This window comes from Oreochromis aureus, linkage group 20, assembly GCF_013358895.1.
Source record: "Oreochromis aureus strain Israel breed Guangdong linkage group 20, ZZ_aureus, whole genome shotgun sequence".
NCBI classification, from domain to species: Eukaryota; Metazoa; Chordata; class Actinopteri; order Cichliformes; family Cichlidae; genus Oreochromis; species Oreochromis aureus.
This window is the reverse complement of record NC_052961.1, coordinates 1,782,639-1,801,137: the sequence shown is the minus strand read 5'-3', so window position 1 is coordinate 1,801,137 and position 18,499 is coordinate 1,782,639. Positions and strand designations below refer to the sequence as shown.

The 18,499-nt window shown below is 46.3% G+C and overlaps 1 protein-coding gene across 2 annotated transcripts in view; it reads right to left on the bottom strand.

The window, feature by feature from the left end:
- Window positions 1–16,682, bottom strand: part of LOC116327427 (L-rhamnose-binding lectin CSL1-like) — a 70,464-nt gene extending 53,782 nt beyond the window's left edge. Inside the window, exons 1-9 of one of the 2 annotated variants that reach the window (XM_039604734.1) lie at window positions 16,504–16,682; window positions 15,921–15,953; window positions 15,660–15,761; window positions 8,075–8,168; window positions 7,834–7,937; window positions 7,700–7,744; window positions 7,471–7,606; window positions 7,268–7,371; window positions 7,104–7,148 (exon numbers count right to left, since the gene is read on the bottom strand). In XM_039604734.1, the coding sequence (XP_039460668.1) occupies window positions 7,104–7,148; window positions 7,268–7,371; window positions 7,471–7,606; window positions 7,700–7,744; window positions 7,834–7,937; window positions 8,075–8,168; window positions 15,660–15,761; window positions 15,921–15,953; window positions 16,504–16,534 (694 nt within the window). In that variant the 5' untranslated portion in view covers window positions 16,535–16,682. The remainder of the gene's footprint in view (window positions 1–7,103; window positions 7,149–7,267; window positions 7,372–7,470; window positions 7,607–7,699; window positions 7,745–7,833; window positions 7,938–8,074; window positions 8,169–15,659; window positions 15,762–15,920; window positions 15,954–16,503) is intronic. The other variant, XM_039604732.1, reaches the window with a different exon arrangement.
- Between the last annotated feature and the right edge of the window lie 1,817 nt (window positions 16,683–18,499).

The window sequence follows — 18,499 nt, the reverse complement described above, 5'->3', positions numbered from 1 at the left end:
AAAGTTGGGAAGAACAACGAGGGGGTCCAAGAAGAGATAGTGAGGAACAAAGGTCCACTAAGTGCAGTTACTGTTTATAAAGGTGGTAATCAGATTACAGTTACTTTGTTCAAATAAATGGATTACACGGCGGTCTTATCCTGTTTCATATGTTAGGCTGTCCCCTCTCTATTTTTGGTAATTCCACGCTGGGGGAAACCCAAACAAAACACGCGTTAAGAGGCTCTCATGCCTGTGACTCAATCTCGCGGCCCATGTCACCCCTACTTGCAGCCGCATAATGACGTGAAGAAATATTTAAAAAAATTATTATTCAGAAAATAATTTAATGTGAAGGCAATAGGCAGAGTGTTACAGGCATGGCCCTAAAGAATGTAGCCTCATGGGCAGTGTAGTCCGTGCTGCAGGGAGAATGGACTGCCATACACGTTATATGTCTGTGAGCGAGGGAGGGAGAGAAAGGGGAGTGGAAAAGTAGAGTTGTCATCGAGCAGAAACGGGAGCTGGAAGTATAATAATAACCACTGCAGCCAAGAAGAGTGCCTGACGAGCCCAGTTGTAAGTAAGCTATTAAAATGGCCTGCATTTGTATAGCGCTTTACTCAGTCCCCAAGGACCCCAGAGTGCCTTACACTAAATTCATTCACACACACATTCACACACTGGTGATGGCAGCTACATGTAGCCACAGCCACCCTGGGGCGCACTGACAGAGGCGAGGCTGCCAGACACTGGTGCCACCGGGCCCTCTGACCACCACCAGTAGGCAAACATGGTGTTAGTATCTTGCCCAAGGATATTTGGATCGAACCACTGACCTTCTGGGCACTTCTGAGCTACAGCCACCCAAGACTCGACTGTACACTGTGTTCGTGTTTTCCTCCGAAACAATAAGTTCCGTTGGAGCAGCCTTTCAACGCCTCTCTCTGTCTCTCGCTAGCAAAGTTGACCCAGACAACAAAGTCTCGCACCGCGAGGGAAAAAGGCGCACGAAAGTGGCGCGCAGACGGAGAAAAAGCACAGCATAATAAAACTTCCTCCCACATTCCTCCCACATTTCCGGTTCACGCGCGTGCGCGATGGATTTTTCTTGGACACCCGTTGAGGTGCGAATGTGCACGCGTCAAATTAGGGGCGTTTGGGGCGTTTTCGCTCGCGTCTATCGCGTTCGGTGTGAACGCACCGTAAGGAGCTTGGAAAGAAAAGCATCTGGACTTCTTTAAGTTGCTTGAAGACGTTTCACCTCTCATTCAAGAAGCTTCTTCAGTTCTAGGGTAAAATGGTGGAGAGTCCCAGATTTCTTTCCAAGCTCCTTAGACTTAGTACACTGGCTAGGAACTGCCGGATTTCTCACAGGGAACCAGCTCTGACTGCAGCTCAGCTCCTCTGTTAAAGTAGCTCCTCAGATGAAGCTGATCAGCAACAGGTGAGTGTCATTATCTTGCAGGTGTGGCTGGCTTAACGGCGGGAAACTCTCTGGGCCTGACATCTCCGGAAACCCCGGACACTGCCGCACACACACACCAACTCACACAAGTGGATATGAGGGATGGGGAGAAAAAAACAACAAAACATTCATGGCTGTGGCAGGTCGCTTCTAGTTATCAGCTGTTTGTAGAGGTCTGATTATTGCTGTTAAAATCTCCCAATTCTTTTAATCTTTGGGCTGAAGGAAGGACAATACTCGGTGTATAAATGCTCAATCAACAATCATTTATTTCCATATAATTCAACACTTAAGAGCATAAGAACCATCATGATGGGGAGACCTGCCTGCAGAGGGTCACAGCAAGTCTCAAAATGGTGACGGGTTACTCAGCTTCTTATAGCCTCTAGTGGCCCCCACCTAGTCGTAAAAGCCTAAACATTCACATTCTTTCTCTCTTACGGCGCCTAAGTTATGACCTCGGCTCCCTGTTTTTCTGCTCTCCGTAAAGGTGGGGGTATGGAATGTGGTCTTCTCTTCTATTCTAGACACAAGGTCTCCTGCACACAACCTTCTCTTCATGATTCAGCAGTATGAAATGTCAAGAAACAGTGTAACACATTCAACAGTGTCGAGTAGTACAGGTCAATCCAATAGATCTAATGATTTTCACACTCTTTTAAGTCAGAAGTATAATGCAAACTAAAACTACATACTGATCACACACTCTATATTAAGGGGTATAATATGATCTACAGCAGTATCATAATTCAACTACTTTGATTACAGATATAAGGTAACATATGATAACAGAATAATCTCACAATAGCTAACTGTCATCACAGCAAATTTAAGCTGTTTATGTCATCCATAAATGTATATTTCTTTATTCTAATGTTATATTACATTTTCCATCACATTATTCAGACTCTGACTCATTAAGATACGATAACTTTATTTAATCTCACACTGGGAAATTTCACCTGTTACAGCAGCAAAAGAGTCAGAAGAAAAAAGTGAATCAAAAACATGTTAAAGAGTAAAAAGCTCAAATATAGAATCATCTTAAAAATCTTAAATCCAAAGTAATTTATATCATTTGCAATTTTACACTAAAATATACAAAAAATGAGTCACATGATTTTTTTTTATTTCTGTATAAAATACAGTGGCAATGATAAAAGAATAGAATAGAATAAAATAGAGTTTCTTCTGCTCAATCCCCAAAACACAAACATAAACCTGTTGGCAGAAGTTTAGGTTCAGTCTGATTAATATTTAACTTTCACACAACATAAAAATCTCCTGAGGTCATTCACACATTTATTTTCTGTAGCCTGAGCCACTGCAGCAGCCTGCTCTCTGTTCGACTGTGCATGAAGAGTCGCTCTCTCACATCCAGCTTTCACTCTGCATCCTGAACAGCAGCAGTGTTTCCCCACTTGACTCACTTTCAAGTAAACATTTAAATTCCTTTAAATTTTACTAAATTAATTTTTCTGTTTATTGTGATATGAAATCATATTTGTCAACACATCTTCCAGCAGTGATGTCATCGAGGCTTGACATCCTGCTGGAAGTGACATCATCATGTCAGATGTGTCAGGACACGAAGGAGCAGTTATGGATCTCTGACACAAACAAAAGAGTAGGTCCGCTGACACCCTGCATCACTGACATGATCTTGTCCTGCAAAGAAAAATCAAAATGAAGAAACAAAGAAATAAAATCAGAGGTCTGTGCAGTAAATGTTTATAAAAACACAGTTCTTATAAAGACCTAAGATTACATGACTTCAGCAAATATAAAAACAAACACATTTCATCAACAGCCCCACATTCAGTTTGTACCTCTAAAGTTTATCATCATACAATCTTCTCCTCCTCCATAGTTGTCAGGTTGTCCCCTGGCCCAGTTTCTGAAGTTAAACTTGGAACCATCGCTCCACATCCACACAGTTTCCTGAAAGAATAAAGTTTGAGGTTCAGTTTGTTCTGATGTACTTTGGTGCATCTATGCAGAGAGTGCAGACATGAGACCTCTTACACCACTCGAAGACAGTGAAGGTTCATTTTGTTTGTGGAGGTGAAAAATGAAAAGAAAAATCAAGTCAGCAGCAACATCTGTCTCCAGGAACAAAGTCCTGATTAATCAGTCTGTCACATGTTGCACTTTGAATCAAACTGATGAATATGAAGAGAAAAATATGAAATATCAGAAAAAGCTGCAGCTCATCCTCTTTATCTATGAAACACTTACAGTCTCTCTATCGTTGCCTCCAACCCAGGCTGCTGTATATGACCCTGCTGCTGTGTAAATGAGCTTTCTGATGAAGGTGTACTCAGCTGTGTTGTGGAATGAGGCCAGATGTCCACCGAGTGTCTCACAGGAACTCTGAGGAGGAAGATGAGGTGCAGACCACAGAAGATGAAAAGTGTGAGAATGCATTTAAAATCAAACAAAGACAGAAACTCTTTGTATCATCAGTGATGCAGTGACAGCTGCTGCTATTTGCTAATGTACCTCAGCATCAGTCCAGATCTTCATGCTGCTGTTAAAGATGAAACAGCGACCTCCAAACCAAGTCCAACCAGGAGGGCAGGTCTTAGAGGAACCAGCTGCAAAATGATGTAAAGTTAATAGAGCAGAGGTACATGAAATAATATGTTAACATGTTTTTCAACAGAAAAACGATGTGTAAGAATCCAACATGAAGTTGAGCATAGAAAATGTTCTCAAGAACTTTCTGAAAACTGTGATTTCAATCCGTTCACTCAGGATCTGCTAAAGAACTGAAACTATTTTCTGCTGTCACTTGGTGTTCGCTCTCTTTGTGGTAGAGTATCACTTCCTGTTCCTGTTCTAACACACTGTGGTGTTTTTAAGTAGGTTATTTGCATAGCACTTTAATTAAAAAGCTGCTCGGGGCCAGCAGGCCAGCAGGCCCCCATGTAATCCTATCCATTAAATATCATGAAAGCACCTCACAAAACTTGCGACACGGCGTAACTCGGCTCATAACCGTAGCACGTGGGAGCAGTGTGCTCACGTGATAGAGCGGCTGTGTGTATTTGTAGCCTCGCTACCAAACCAGCATTTCATCTCCGAGGAAGTTATCCCAGAGAGAAGTAAAGCAAGTGTGTAAGTTCATCTCTGAATGTTTGTAAAGCGTTCCCATGTTAAGCTTAACAACCGATATATGGAGCGACTGCCTCTCTCTCTCCCTCACCTTCCTGCTGCTACTTCAATCATGAAACTGATCAATGATCTACGGAAGCGTAGAGCTGCCACCCAGGCAAAAGAAAAATAGAAGTATATCACGTTATAACGTGAAAAGTTTATTGTTCTAACAAGATACTTTTCACGTTTGAACAACATAATATCACGTTATTACAATATACATAATTATCACGTTCGTACAATATAATATTTATATTGTACAAACGTGATAATTATGTATATTGTAATAACGTGATATTATGACTGAACATCCTTTGTTCATTGATATGAAACTAAACTCTAACAGCAGTAGTGTGGATATTTCATGCTGTGGTTGTATAAGATGAAGCAGCACTTTCAGTCTCCAAAGTTTGAAATCTGCTCAAATTCTAACCCTCATTTCTCAGCATACTGTAGTCCAAATCAGCTCTTCTTCATCATCACAGTTTAATACACAAATAGTCTGATGGTCTTGTGGATAAATTGGGTGATTTAGTAAGACGTGACACCACTTGTGAGAGTGTCCACAGGTGTGTGTGCTTCCTGTTTCATTAGAACTAACAAAAGCTAAATAAATGCATCAATCATCATTAAAGTGAATATTGAGATGCGTGCTCAATCATCCAGGTAAGGAAATACCAGAAAGTGGATTCTGTTCATCTGGATGAAACGCTTTCAGCAAGAGAAACGTTTCATCCAAGTGACTTCTTCAGTCTCAGCTGACTGCAGGTTTCCAACCTTAGAAACAGTACATTTGCATAATGAATAAATTTAGCAATACTGACTAACAATAGGCTGTCAGGTCAGTTTATAATCATTAATATGCAAATTGTCCTGACCATTGATCAGTGGCCACGAGTACCATTCAAAGAGAGTTGGTGAATGGATTTTCCAGCGTCGGTCCTCAACTTCTAGAGTTCAATGAAACTGAGAGATGTCATTATGGAGGCAGATGAAACTATGAGATGTAACTCGTTTGATGTTACATCTCTCTTCACTTGCGTTCCAGTCACTGAAGTGTTGGAGGTAGTCTGTAAGAGATTACAGGATGACCCCAACCTCAGCAACAAGACCACTCTCAGCATCGAACAAGTGTGTTTGCTTTTGGAACTGTGTCTTCATTCCACCTACTTCACATACAAGGGTCAGTTTTACAGGCAGAAACATGGGTGTGCCATGGGCTCCCCAGATTCAACCATTGTGGCCAACTTATACAAAGAAGAAGTGGAAAGGAGGGCTTTCAGTGATTGTTGATCAATGGTCATGGGAATTTGCATAATTATGATTAAGGAACTGACCTCACAGCCCATTGTTCCTTCAGTGGGCTGGTTTCAGTCATTATGCAAATGTACTGTTTATAAGGTTTGGGGAAACCTGCAGTCAGCTGAGACTGAAGAAGTCACTTGGATGAGTGACGAAACGTTTCTCCCACAAAACGCTACGTCCAGATGAACAGAATCAACTTTTGGAGATTTACTTTCCTGGATGATTGAGAATGCATCAAGACGACACCTGGGTGAAAATCAAATCTCAGGACGTACCACAATTGAGGATATGAAAAGTGGCAGGTTAGCCTTCTTAGACTGTGAGATTTCCATCAGTAATGGGGGACATCTAAAAGCTGACGTGTACCATAAACCTACACATACGGATCAGTATTTAAGGTTTGACTCTCATCATTCACTGGAGCACGAGCTGGATGTCAACACCCATCGGGGAAACCAAACAACCTCTGGCTAAGTGGACGGTACCACACAGAACAACTACCTCGTCAGGCCAGGACTCTGCAGTCTATTTACACCTACAGGCCAGTGGACACTCTTTCAATGATGAGGATGTACACATCCTGGACAGGGAGGAACGCTGGTTTGAGGGCGGAGTCAAGGAGGCCATTTACGTGAAAAGGGAAAGACCATCTCTGAATCGAGGAGGGGGCCTAAGGGTACATCTGTCACCATCTTACAATGCTGTGATTGCAGCCATTCCCCAACTCTCTGTGAATGGGACTCATGGCCATCGATCAATGGTGATTGATCAGTGATCAATGATAAATAGTCTTTGATCAGTGGTTGTTGATAATTGGTCGTGACAATTTGCAGTTTAGTGTTAATGAAACTGACCTCACAGCCCATTGTTAGTCAGTGGTGCTACATTTGGTCATTATGCAAATGTATTGTTTGTAAGGTTGGAAACCTGCAGTCAGTGAGACTGAAGAAGTCACCTAGAGGTAACGTTTCTTTTGCTGAAAATGTTCCTTCCAGATAAAGAGAATCAACCTTTGTGACATTTTAAAATCCTGTTTCATCAACCTGAAACACACCAGCCTCCCAAGAGTTCCTGTCTTATCTCACAGCTGCTCCAACATGCAATGCTTGATATCAGTGTTGCGCAGGTTTCAGCTCAAACTGATACAAATGATTTCTTGGAATAATGTTTAGTTGCCACTCTGTGAGCTCACCTTCTGTCACAGTAGTTGGAGGAGGACTTGATGTAGCTTCACTCTCTGTGGATGTTTGTGAAGACGGATTAATAATTACCTTTCTAATCATACAGGCTTAATTTCACTGAGACTAGAAGTTGGGTTATTTTTTGAAGTTGTCTGTTTATCTTTCAGGTTCTTACCCTGACAGTCATAAACCACCTCCAGGTACTTGTAGGTGCCAACACAGGGGTCTCCAAACACTGAGCTCTTTGCTTCAACAGTACAGCTGTTCTGCCAGTTACACCTGTGAATGCAGGTCAAAGGTGAATCAGCAGAGGCTTGAAATAGGCCGTGTCATCTGAGAGAAGATGGAAAGCTGAAGAAAGAGAGTCAGCATCTGTACCTGTTAGTTACATATTCTGGACTACCAGGACTCAAACAGGTGACATTTTGGAGCTGAGCGGTATTACCATCAGGGCACGTGGTGTTGTCACGGCGACCATAATTAGCCCAGTAGACGACTATAACCTGTCCTTCACCTGAGGAAGAGTTCATAAACTGTAACCATGTTTGTAGTTCTATCAAATTAAAGTTACACTAAAGTTACAATAAATGAGAAAAATAAATCTGACCACACTGAAGTTTCGCCTGAGATCCTTCACATGTTACACTGTGGACTGACAAAGAAACACATCACATTAGAAACTGTAATAATTCACGTACAGATGTGATTGATTATTAGCTGATAATCAGAGATGTAACAGACTTGCAGGGAAGCAGTTGAAGGTGATGTCCAGGTACGTGCAGACGCTGGGATCACAGGTACGGACCATGTTTGTATTTATTTCACACACTTCCTTCAAGTCACAGCTGCAGGGAGGCAAAAAGCTCATTTCCAGGTTTGTTGAAGTGATCAGTTCATGATTTCTAATATCTGCTGCTTTCATTTGAACTGCTGTTACTTTTTTATTGTCATCAAAGCAGTTAAACTACCCGACAGTGTTCACCTTTTCTTGATGACGTCCAGATCGTGAAGCCGAGAGCAGATTTCTTTATCTGCACATCTGTACAGAACTGACTGCACAATCATCACTCCGCTCCCTGTTACATACACGAGAGACAAAAGGAAAAATGAAATGTTAATATCAGTAATGCAGGTTTAAGACACTTTGGCTTCACTTTACACACTAAAAGCTGCAGTCAGATCCAAAATAGGTGACTGTGTAAAAATGACTGTGATTCCTAAACTATTAATGTAATTCTTTTATTAAACTTCATGATTTAAAGCTGAGAGTCTGCACTTCAGTCACATCCAGACTCGCAGCCTCTTGTTCCCCAGTGGTGCTAGTTTCAGTCATTATGCAAATGTGCTGTTTGAAAGGTTGGAAACCTGCAGTCAGCTGAGACTGAAGGAGTCACTTGGATGATGATGAAACCTTTCTCCCACTGAAAACGGTTAAGATAAGAGATAAGATAAAACTTTATTAATCCCTCGGGTGGGTTCCTCTGGGAAATTCGGTTTCCAAATAGCACACAGTGTTGGGGAGTAACGGAATACATGTACCGCCGTTACGTATTCAGAATACAAAATATGAGTAACTGTATTCCGTTACAGTTACCGTTTAAAAAGGTGGTATTCAGAATACAGTTACTTTGTTGAAATAAATGGAATACACGGTGGTACTTTCCTGTTTCATATTGTCGCGGGTCAGGACTGTTTGGGTTTGTTTGACAGCTACGTTCTGTTGTTCCAGGCGGCAGCGTTACGGTTGCCATGGTTACAGGGTGACGCTCTCTCTCTCTGCATGTTTCCTGGGTGAGAGAGCGCTTTTTTGTTGTTGTTGTTGTGCTAAGCTAAAAGGCAGAATGCTACAGGCATGGCCCTAAAGAATGTAGCATCATGGGCAGTGTAGTCCGTGCTGCAGGGAGAATGGACTGCCATACCCGTTATGTGTCTGTGAGCGAGGGAGGGAGAGAAAGGAAAAGTCCGAGCTGTCACGGAGCAAAAACGGGAGCTGGAAGCATGTAAATATAATAATAACCACTGCAGCCAAGAAGAGTGCCTGACGAGCCCAGCTGTAAGTAAGCTATTAAGACTCAACTGTACACTGTGTTCGTGTTTTCCTCCGGAAAAAATAAGTTATGTTGGAGCAGCCTTTCAACGCCTCTCTCTGTCTCTGGCAAGCAAAGTTGACCCAGACAACAAAGTAAAGCTAGTTTTCGGCTACCAGCCCGACACGAATCCGACGTATTAGCCAGAGGTCCCTTTACTACGGTTCGGAGCCGCGGACCTTCAGTAACAGTAATAAATCACAGCAATAGGACATTCATGTAGTTGTAAACAGCATGATAATATTGTAGCGGCCCAGGGCTGTCGGGGATGTTATAGACATTTATGTTCTGTTTTGTAGTTCTGTTTACAGTTATGTTTGTGTATGTTGCCATGGTGACAGGTGACGCCCTCTCGCTGCGACGAGGTGGCCTTCCGGGGTCAGAGGGCGCCCTGTGTTGTTCTGTGTTGCCGCGCTGAGCAGAGGGCTCGCGCCAGTGTTCCTCCTCAAAAAGCTAATAAACGGCTGTGCTCCCTGGCTAGCCTCGCCGAGAGCAAGACCAAACGAAACCTCTGTCTCCTCCGTTTCATGAGCTCGCCACATTGGTGTCAGAAGTGGGATAGCTCACCCTCGCCGGAATGGAGAGAGACACTCAGAGGCTGGAGCAAGCCGTCGAGGAGAGTATTCGCTGCTTGGGAAGCCGGCGATTGAAGAGAGAGGAAGCTAGCGGCCATGTAAGTGCCCCGACGGGTCCCGATGGCACGAGCGCACAGCGGCGGCGGCCCGCCGCGACCGACGCGAGGGCGATGCTTCATGGGCTGCCTCCGTCGGCCGACACACCGGGCCCCCGACAGCGAGCAGTGACGCCTGCAACGCCAGCTAAGGTACCGAAATATAACGGGCTAACCCCGCTAGAGCCCTACCTCTCACAAGTACGGCTAGTCATGAGATATAATGGCTGGAGCCACGAAGAGGCTGCTACACAGCTAGCGCTAGCATTGGAAGGAGATGCACTGCAGGTACTCCATGACCTAGCCGCGTCAGAGCAGCATGAGCTCCAGGCCCTCACCATAGCACTCGAGAGGCGATTCGGGCAGCGGCACTCCACTGAGCAGAGCAGGGAGCAGCTGACCAACCGGAGCCGTAGGCCGGGGGAGAGCCTGGGCACTTTTGCAGCGGATGTGTTGCTGTATGCTCGTCGTGGCTACCCAGAGTTCCCAGCAGCAGCCCGTGAGGAGCTTAGCCTGCATGCTTTCCTGCGAGGACTTTTTCCAGAGCGACTGCGCCAACACGTCCGCCTGGCCATGCCTCAAACTCTCCGTGAGGCGCTCCTTGAGGCTGAAAGGGCCGAGCTGGTGCTCACCTCACCACCTAACCAGCAGGTGCCCCCCACAAACTACCCTCAAACCAGAGCCGCAGACTACGACAGGGAGGTGGAGGTCCTGGAGGCATGCCAGCTGCAGCCCTCGGTGCCCTGGAGGCGTCCCCGTCAACCGACCGGCCGCTGCTATCGGTGCGATGAGCCTGGCCACGTGGCACGCGACTGCCTGGCGCCCGCCCCGAAGGCCAGAGCAGAACGATGCACGGTGGCGGGCCTAGTCGGGCACCTCAAGGGACTCTACCTGAGCTGCTGTGTTGAGGACCAGCCCTGCCAAGCCCTGGTGGACACGGGGTCCACCATTTCCCTAATACGACCTGGTGTGTTTCCTGGAACATCTGGGCCGCTTGTGACGGGTTGGTCACCCACCGACGCCCAGCTAATGACAGTGACGGGGGAGAGAACTGACATGCGGGGGAAGAAACCGCTGCGGATCCGAGTGAAGGATCTGGAGCTGGTGCACGACTTCTGGCTTGCTGACATCCAAGAACAGTGCATCATCGGCCTTGATCTGCTGACCCGCTGGGGGGCCTGCCTTGACACCGCGAAGCTGGCTATCACTGTTGGTACAGAGACTCTGGCCCTCCAGTGCGGTCGAAAGCAGGGAACCGGAGACTGCAGGCAGACTCGGCTGGTTCAGCACACCACCGACACCGGCTCTGCTCAACCCATCTGTCTGCGCCCACGCCAGCTGCCTCTCTCGAAACGGCAGGGAGAGCGGGCCCAGGAGGCACGGAGCGTGGCTACTGCTCGGGCCACAGCCGGCGGAGGAGGATGGCTCTCGTTGACCATGCAGCAGCTGAAGCAGGAGCAGGAGGCTGATGCGACGTTGGTTCAGGTGGGGGCCTGGCTGGAGGCAGCACGACGCCCAGGCTGGACAGGGGTGTCAGGACAGGGGCCCGAAGTGAAGGCCTACTACTCCCAGTACAACAACCTGGAGACCCACGACGGCCTCCTGTACAGGAGATGGCGGGTCCCCGGGCAGGGCAGAGATCTCCTGCAGCTGTTGGTGCCTCGGACGCTGCGGTCACAGGTGCTCGAGCTCGTCCACGGCTTGGTGGGGGCCAGCCACTATGGAAATGCTAAAACTCTCCGCCGCCTCAGGGGCGGTTCTACTGGCCTGGCTGTCGACGGATGTGGAACGTCATATGCACTGCTGTGACACCTGTACGGCACAGAAGGGCTCCACTCAATGCTTCACTGCCCCCCTACAGCAGCGTCGGGTGGGGGCCCCGATGGAGAGAGCGGGAGGAGACATCCTAGGCCCTTTCCCCGTCCCTGAGGCAGAGAACCGGCGCGTGTTGGTGGCCAGAGACTGCTACAGGAGGCTGAGGGAGCAGCGCCAGGCCCAGGTCAGTGCCGGAGTACGACAGAAAAGAGCCTGCGACACCAGGTGCGGAGGGGGAGCTTTCGTGCCTGGCGACAAGGTTTGGGTGTACTGCCCGGTTCGCAAGAGAGGGGTGTCCCCCAGGCTGTGCGGTCACTGGAAAGGGCCGGCGGAGGTCGTGGGGCGGCTAACAGAAGTGGTGTACCGGATCCGCATGCCAGGGCCAGGACGCGTGGCGGTGTTGCACCAGGAGAGGCTCTCACCGTACTGCCCGCCCGCTCCCGCAGCCGCCGGGGCAGGGGATGCTGGTGGCACCCCAGGTTCTCATCCAAGTGACTCTTCCCCTGCGGGTCGAGATCGGCCTGCGTGCCGAAGGAAGACACATGGACATTTGCAGGGCTTTGTGTTGGGTAATGGGGTTGTCGGGGACGACTGACCCCTTAGGTGGGGGCTATGTAGCGGCCCAGGGCTGTCGGGGATGTTATAGACATTTATGTTCTGTTTTGTAGTTCTGTTTACAGTTATGTTTGTGTATGTTGCCATGGTGACAGGTGACGCCCTCTCGCTGCGACGAGGTGGCCTTCCGGGGTCAGAGGGCGCCCTGTGTTGTTCTGTGTTGCCGCGCTGAGCAGAGGGCTCGCGCCAGTGTTCCTCCTCAAAAAGCTAATAAACGGCTGTGCTCCCTGGCTAGCCTCGCCGAGAGCAAGACCAAACGAAACCTCTGTCTCCTCCGTTTCATGAGCTCGCCACAATATATTAAGTATTCCAAAGTATTCAGAATACGTTACTCTCATTGAGTAACGTAACGGAATACGTTACAGAATACATTTTGGGGCATGTATTCAGTATTCTGTAATGGAATACATTTTAAAAGTAACCTTCCCAACACTGATAGCACAGCACCGACAGAAGTTACAGAACGTGAGCAGAATACTATATATACACATATATAAATACAGACATATATAAATAAAATATATGAAAGGGATAAATAGAATAAATAGGAATAAGAATATAAGGGAATTGCACATTTCAAGTATTGAAGTCTATTGCACCGTTGGATATTAGCAAAAAGTATTGCACAGTGGAGTGAAGAGGCACTACAGCTTAGTTGTTCCCCCCTCTCTTGTCCTCCTGTCTCCCCTCCCTCTCCCCTCCAGAGAGGAGTTAAACAGTCTGATGGCGTGTGGGACAAAGGAGTTTTTAAGTCTGTTGGTTCTTGTCTTTGGGAGAAGCAACCTGTCACTGAACAGACTCCTCTGATTGTTTATGGCCGTGTGCAGAGGATGCCCAGCATTGTCCATAATGTCCAGCAATTTTTTTAGTGTCCTTTTCTCTGCCACTGTCACCAGAGTGTCCAACTTCATGCCGACCACAGAGCCAGCCTTCCTGATCAGTTTTTCCAGCCTGGATGAGTCCTTCTTTGCTGTGCTGCTCCCCCAGCACACCACAGCATAGAAAAGTACTCCAGCAACCACCGACTGGTAAAACATCCTCAGGAGCTTCCTGCAGATGTTGAAAGACCTCAGCCTCCTGAGGAAGTACAGTCGGCTTTGGGCTTTTTATAAAGGTGCTCTGTGTTGCATGACCAGTCCAGTTTTTTGTCCACCCACAGCCCGAGGTACTTGTACTTGTTGACCACCTCCACCTCCTCTCCCTCTATCTGAACCGGCAGTGGACCTGGTCTGGACCTCCCGAAGTCCACAACCAGTTCCTTGGTCTTTGAGGTGTTGAGTTGCAGGTGGTTTGTGTGACTCCATGTGACGAAGTTCCTCACCAGACTTCTGTACTCCTCTTCCTGATTATCCCAGATACACCCCATGATGGCTGTGTCGTCTGCAAACTTCTGAATATGGCATAATTCAGAGTTGTAGCAGAAGTCAGAGGTGTACAGGGTGAAGAGAAGAGGGGACAGCACAGTTCCCTGTGGTGCTCCTGTGCTGCTGACCACAGTGTCAGACATGATGTCCTTCAGCCTGACGTACTGTGGTCTGTCAGTGAGGTAGTTTGAGATCCAAGCGACCAGGCAGGGGTCCACCTGCATCCTGTTTAGTTTCTCCTGGAGCAGACAGGGCCGGATGGTATTAAAGGCACTGGAAAAGTCAAGAAACAGGATCCTGACCGTGCCTTTTCCCTTGTCCAGGTGTGAGTGGGCTCTGTGTAGGAGGTACAGGATGGCATCCTCCACTCCGACATCCGCCTTGTATGCGAACTGTAGTGGGTCCTGGGCATGTTGTACCTGTGGTTGGAGGAGGTTGAGGAAGAGCCGCTCTAGAGTCTTAATAAGATGTGACGTCAGTGCCACCGGTCGGAAGTCATTCACCTCATTGGGCCGGTTCTTTTTTGGGACCGGGACGATGCAGGATGTCTTCCAGAGGGCGGGCACTCTCCCCAGTCGCAGACTGAGATTGAAGACTCGTTGTAGCGGCTCCCCAAGTTCAGCAGCACACACCTTTAGCATCCTGGGACACACCTTGTCTGGGCCTGCTGCCTTTCTGGGGCGAAGCTTCCTCAGTTGTCTCCTGACCTGATCCACTGTGACACTGGGAGGTGATTGGAAGGGGGGGAGGAAGGCTGTCGTGCTGTTTAGAGAGGGGTTGGAGAAGGAGGAGGGGGATGTCATAGTGTCAGGGAGGGGGGGGGAGCGAGGGAGGTAGGAGAGTAGGGAGAGGGCTCTGTAGTAAAGGTGAGGGTGGGGGGGTTGTGGGCTGGTCAAACCTGTTGAAGAAGTTGTTGAGTTCGTTTGCCTTCTTCACAGTTCCTCGCTGCAGCCTTGCAGCCTCTGTAGCTCCTCTTTATCTCAGCCGGGATGTTGTGTCGCATGCCGGTCTGTGCCTTTGTTCTTAGTGCCAGCAGCTCCGCTCTCGAATAGATGGAGCTGGTTCCAGAAGTTTTAAAAAGTGCATTATCCATCTCGTATCGCTATATCTAAGAGGTAGCAGTAGAGTAACTAGAGGAAGGTGAAATAAAGTTTGAAAGCCTAGTCTAAAAAAAGTTAAAAGTTTAGAAAAGGTGCGGTGTTGCAGAGCTACTTGGAAAGGCTGCCGTCACTCCAGCGCCATCTTACTTAACCACAGACTCCGGTTGTCATGGCCCAGAGTCTGTGGACTCTGTGTTTATGTTTAAGTTCATTAATTTTCTGTGGTTTTGTTTATTTTGGGTTGTTTTTTATGATTATCCCTAGTGTTTTGTGTCCTTTGTACTCTCCTGTTCCATATTTCACGTTCCCATGTTCTGTCTCTCCAGTCTGTGTTAAGTTTGCGTGTGTAGAGTTCAGTCGGTGTGTTTCCTGTTTTATTTTGAAGGTCCGTGTCTCTTGTCAGTGATTTTAGTTTTGCTTCCCCTTGTCTCGTTATGTCCAATTAATCCCAGCTGTGTCTCCTACCTGTCTCCCATTCCCTGATTGCCCTGTGTCTATTTAAGCCCTGTGTTTTCTTGTGTGCCTTGCTGGTTCGTCTGTGTGGTTCCCCTGCATCTGTCTATGTCTCCCTGCTTCCCTGTTTGTGTCTCAAGGTTTCAGGTTTGTTTTACTCTTAGTTTTCCCAGTTTAGGTTTTGTCATTTCTGTTCTCGCCACCCTCGCCTTTTGTTGTATGTCATCCTCCTCAACAAAGCTCACTCACATCAGCAGTGCGTCCTTTAATAATTCCCACACGGCTTGCCTCACAAACTGTGACAACGCTACGTCCACATGAACAGAATCAACTTTTTGGGATCCTGACTGTCTAATTTAAAATCCACTGTGGGGATGTACGGGAGCAAAAACAAGTCACTGTGTATATTCTTATGGACCTGACTTTACATCCAGCTTTAACTTACAAACTACACCCTCCTTACCACAGCTCAGCTGTAGGACACTGATGACGTTAAAGGTGATCACTCTGCCTGTGGATATGGCCGTCACATTGGAAGGTAAAGAGAGCTGGGCTCTGCTAAACCCTGTAATAAAAAACGAATACTGTGTATTTGATCAAATGCTGCTGTAGAAGAGAGCCAGAGGTGAATAATAACTAATGATTACATGCAGAGAAGTGTATAAACACACATAACTACATGCTTCACCAGTATCGAGTTAACAGCTAACACTAAAGCATTTACCTGAAGTCAGGAGGAAATACGCTGCTCCCAGCACTGAAAGAGACAAACAGGAACCTCAGTGTTAGACTGTGTGTTGGATACAGCTGATTTATTCATCTTCTGTTTAAATCTATGTTAGCAGAGTTTGGTGTGGCCTTTCATTCATCTCAGAGTATGAAATGAAATTAATCAATGAGCATTTACAGAGTGTGTGTGCTAAAAAAAGCTTTTAAAACATTTATAAATCCTACTGTGAAAAAACACTTTATAAACAACACATTCAAACTGCGATTTTTGGTGTCTTTTTATTATTATTATTATTGAATTGGAAGCATTTGAGTCTTTTCAGTAAAATAATCTGTATTCATAATTAAGAGTGAGATAATTAAAGCTGTTTCTAGTAAATGATTACAAATGAATAATTTTCAGGAGACTTGTTGTAAAGACTAGAAAGCCTAACTGTCCTGCTGAGATAATACAAACATGTATTTATGATATTAGATTAATCGCTCTATTGAAACATGTCAAAGTTCAGCACATTTTATTTCTTGGCACTGATTTCATTTCTACTGCACATGAAAGATTATCAGTGTGTTGTACTCACACAGTGTGCTGCTGAGTCCGGAGCAGAGCATGGTGTTAGAGCTGGTTTTCAGTGAAGAGCTGAGCTGATGCTGGATCAGAGATCTGGTGTCTTCACAGTGTCTGGGTCAGAAATGTTACCTACATGCAAAAGAGGCACGCAGTGGAAAAAGGAGGATGTCTTCCTTATCAGACGCAAACATTCAAATGAGGAAATAAAAATAAAATAAACAAAGATATTACAGGCGTCTCTGATGGACTTATTTTTAATCCTGCACATGCTGCTCACTCCCACTGAGCATCTGAACATCTTCAGCTCAGCCTCCTGTCTTTGTGTCAGAGCTGTCTCCAAAGCAAACATCACATCTTCCATCTCTAAACCTTCACTTTCACTCTTGCTGCCCTCCTCCTGTCTCAGATCACCCCTGACACACGTCTCCACCCACTCCACCCAGCCTGCGCTCTCTTCTTCACCTCTCTTGTTGCTTTGGATGGTTGACCCCAAGTATTTAAACTCATCTACCTTCACCATCTCTGCTCTTTCCATGTTCACCTTTCCCATTATTGTTTTTTCTATCCTGTCCTGTCTGCCAGCTTTGCATTCAGAATTGTGATCTGAGCGCTCTGTGGTGCTGAACACACTTCACTTGTCCAAGAACACCCATATACACTCTCTGTAGGCCCCTGTGGTTCATGTCAACGTTTATATGTGTATTGATTCATTTCTACTTCAGTTATTTCAGTTACTATGTGATATAGAATAATGATGTCTAAGAGAGGGGGAGTGGAAGTGGGAGGAAGCAGGGGTAAATAAAATAAAAATATATAAATATAATAAAAGAGACAGAGAGAAATGCACAATATATCACCAACTGCTGCACCTGGAACAGAAAACTTAGAAAATACACATGTTACACTGGCAAGTATCTGTCCCTGTCAAGTCCCCCCCTCCCACCCCCCAACCACACACACACACACACACACACACACGCACGACACACTAGCACAGCTGTGAATACAGTTTCATGCAAAATATTCTGATTTGAATGAAACATTGTGTGTCACTGGTCGGAGCAGACAGGAGGAGACAGTGTTTGGGACCGTGGTTCAACAGGTGTGATGAAATGGGGAAAAACATCAGTAAACATCAGTAACTAGTTCCTGATAAACACAACATGCCATTGTACAGCAGCTACAGCATCATGCAAAAAGGTTTGGAGCACAGACAGAACAGGGCCTTCATAAACACCCAAATCATCATCCAGGAAACCTGAGGCTGAAAAAGCCATTACACCTGTGTTTGAGCGTGTTGTTCAAGCTCACCACGAAGGACTCTAATATTTCTTTTGTTTTTTTTAAGACATCTGAAAAAAGTTAAATGTGTTTCTAAAAAACTGGCCTTTCTGGGACAAATCCCTCGACCCCGACCATGTAACCAATCAATGCAGTTTTATTTATAGTGCTCCATATCACAAAAGCAGACACCTCAAGGTGCTTTACAGTGTGAAGTAAAGAACCAACAAAAATACAGAGAAACACCAACAATCAGACGACCCCCTAAGAACAAGCACTTTGGCGACAGTGGGAAGGAAAAACTCCCTTGAAATAAAAAGAAATCTCCAGGCTCAGGGAGGGGAGGCCATCTGTAACGACCTGTTGGGGCTGAGGGGAGGAAGACAGGACAAGGACACGCTGTGGAAGAGAGCCAGAGATTAATTAAGTGCAGAGAGATGTATAAACACACAGTGAGTGAAAACAGCGCAAATATATGCACGATCACATCTGTGTTCTTCAGGTCCATCATCACAAGAGTGACACACAGACTAAGTGCAGTCAGACAGCTGTGTAATGTTGTTCACCCTCATTCAGTGGAGTTCACTTCAGTTCATTCCTAAAGACTCACCAACGTGAATGTTTCTCTCCCTGCCTTATCACACCTCAGTTGTCAGTTTGTGTGCTCAGAAACAAACGTACTGCTAAGAGACATCGTCAAAGCTGTTGCAGTTATCAAGGATGGC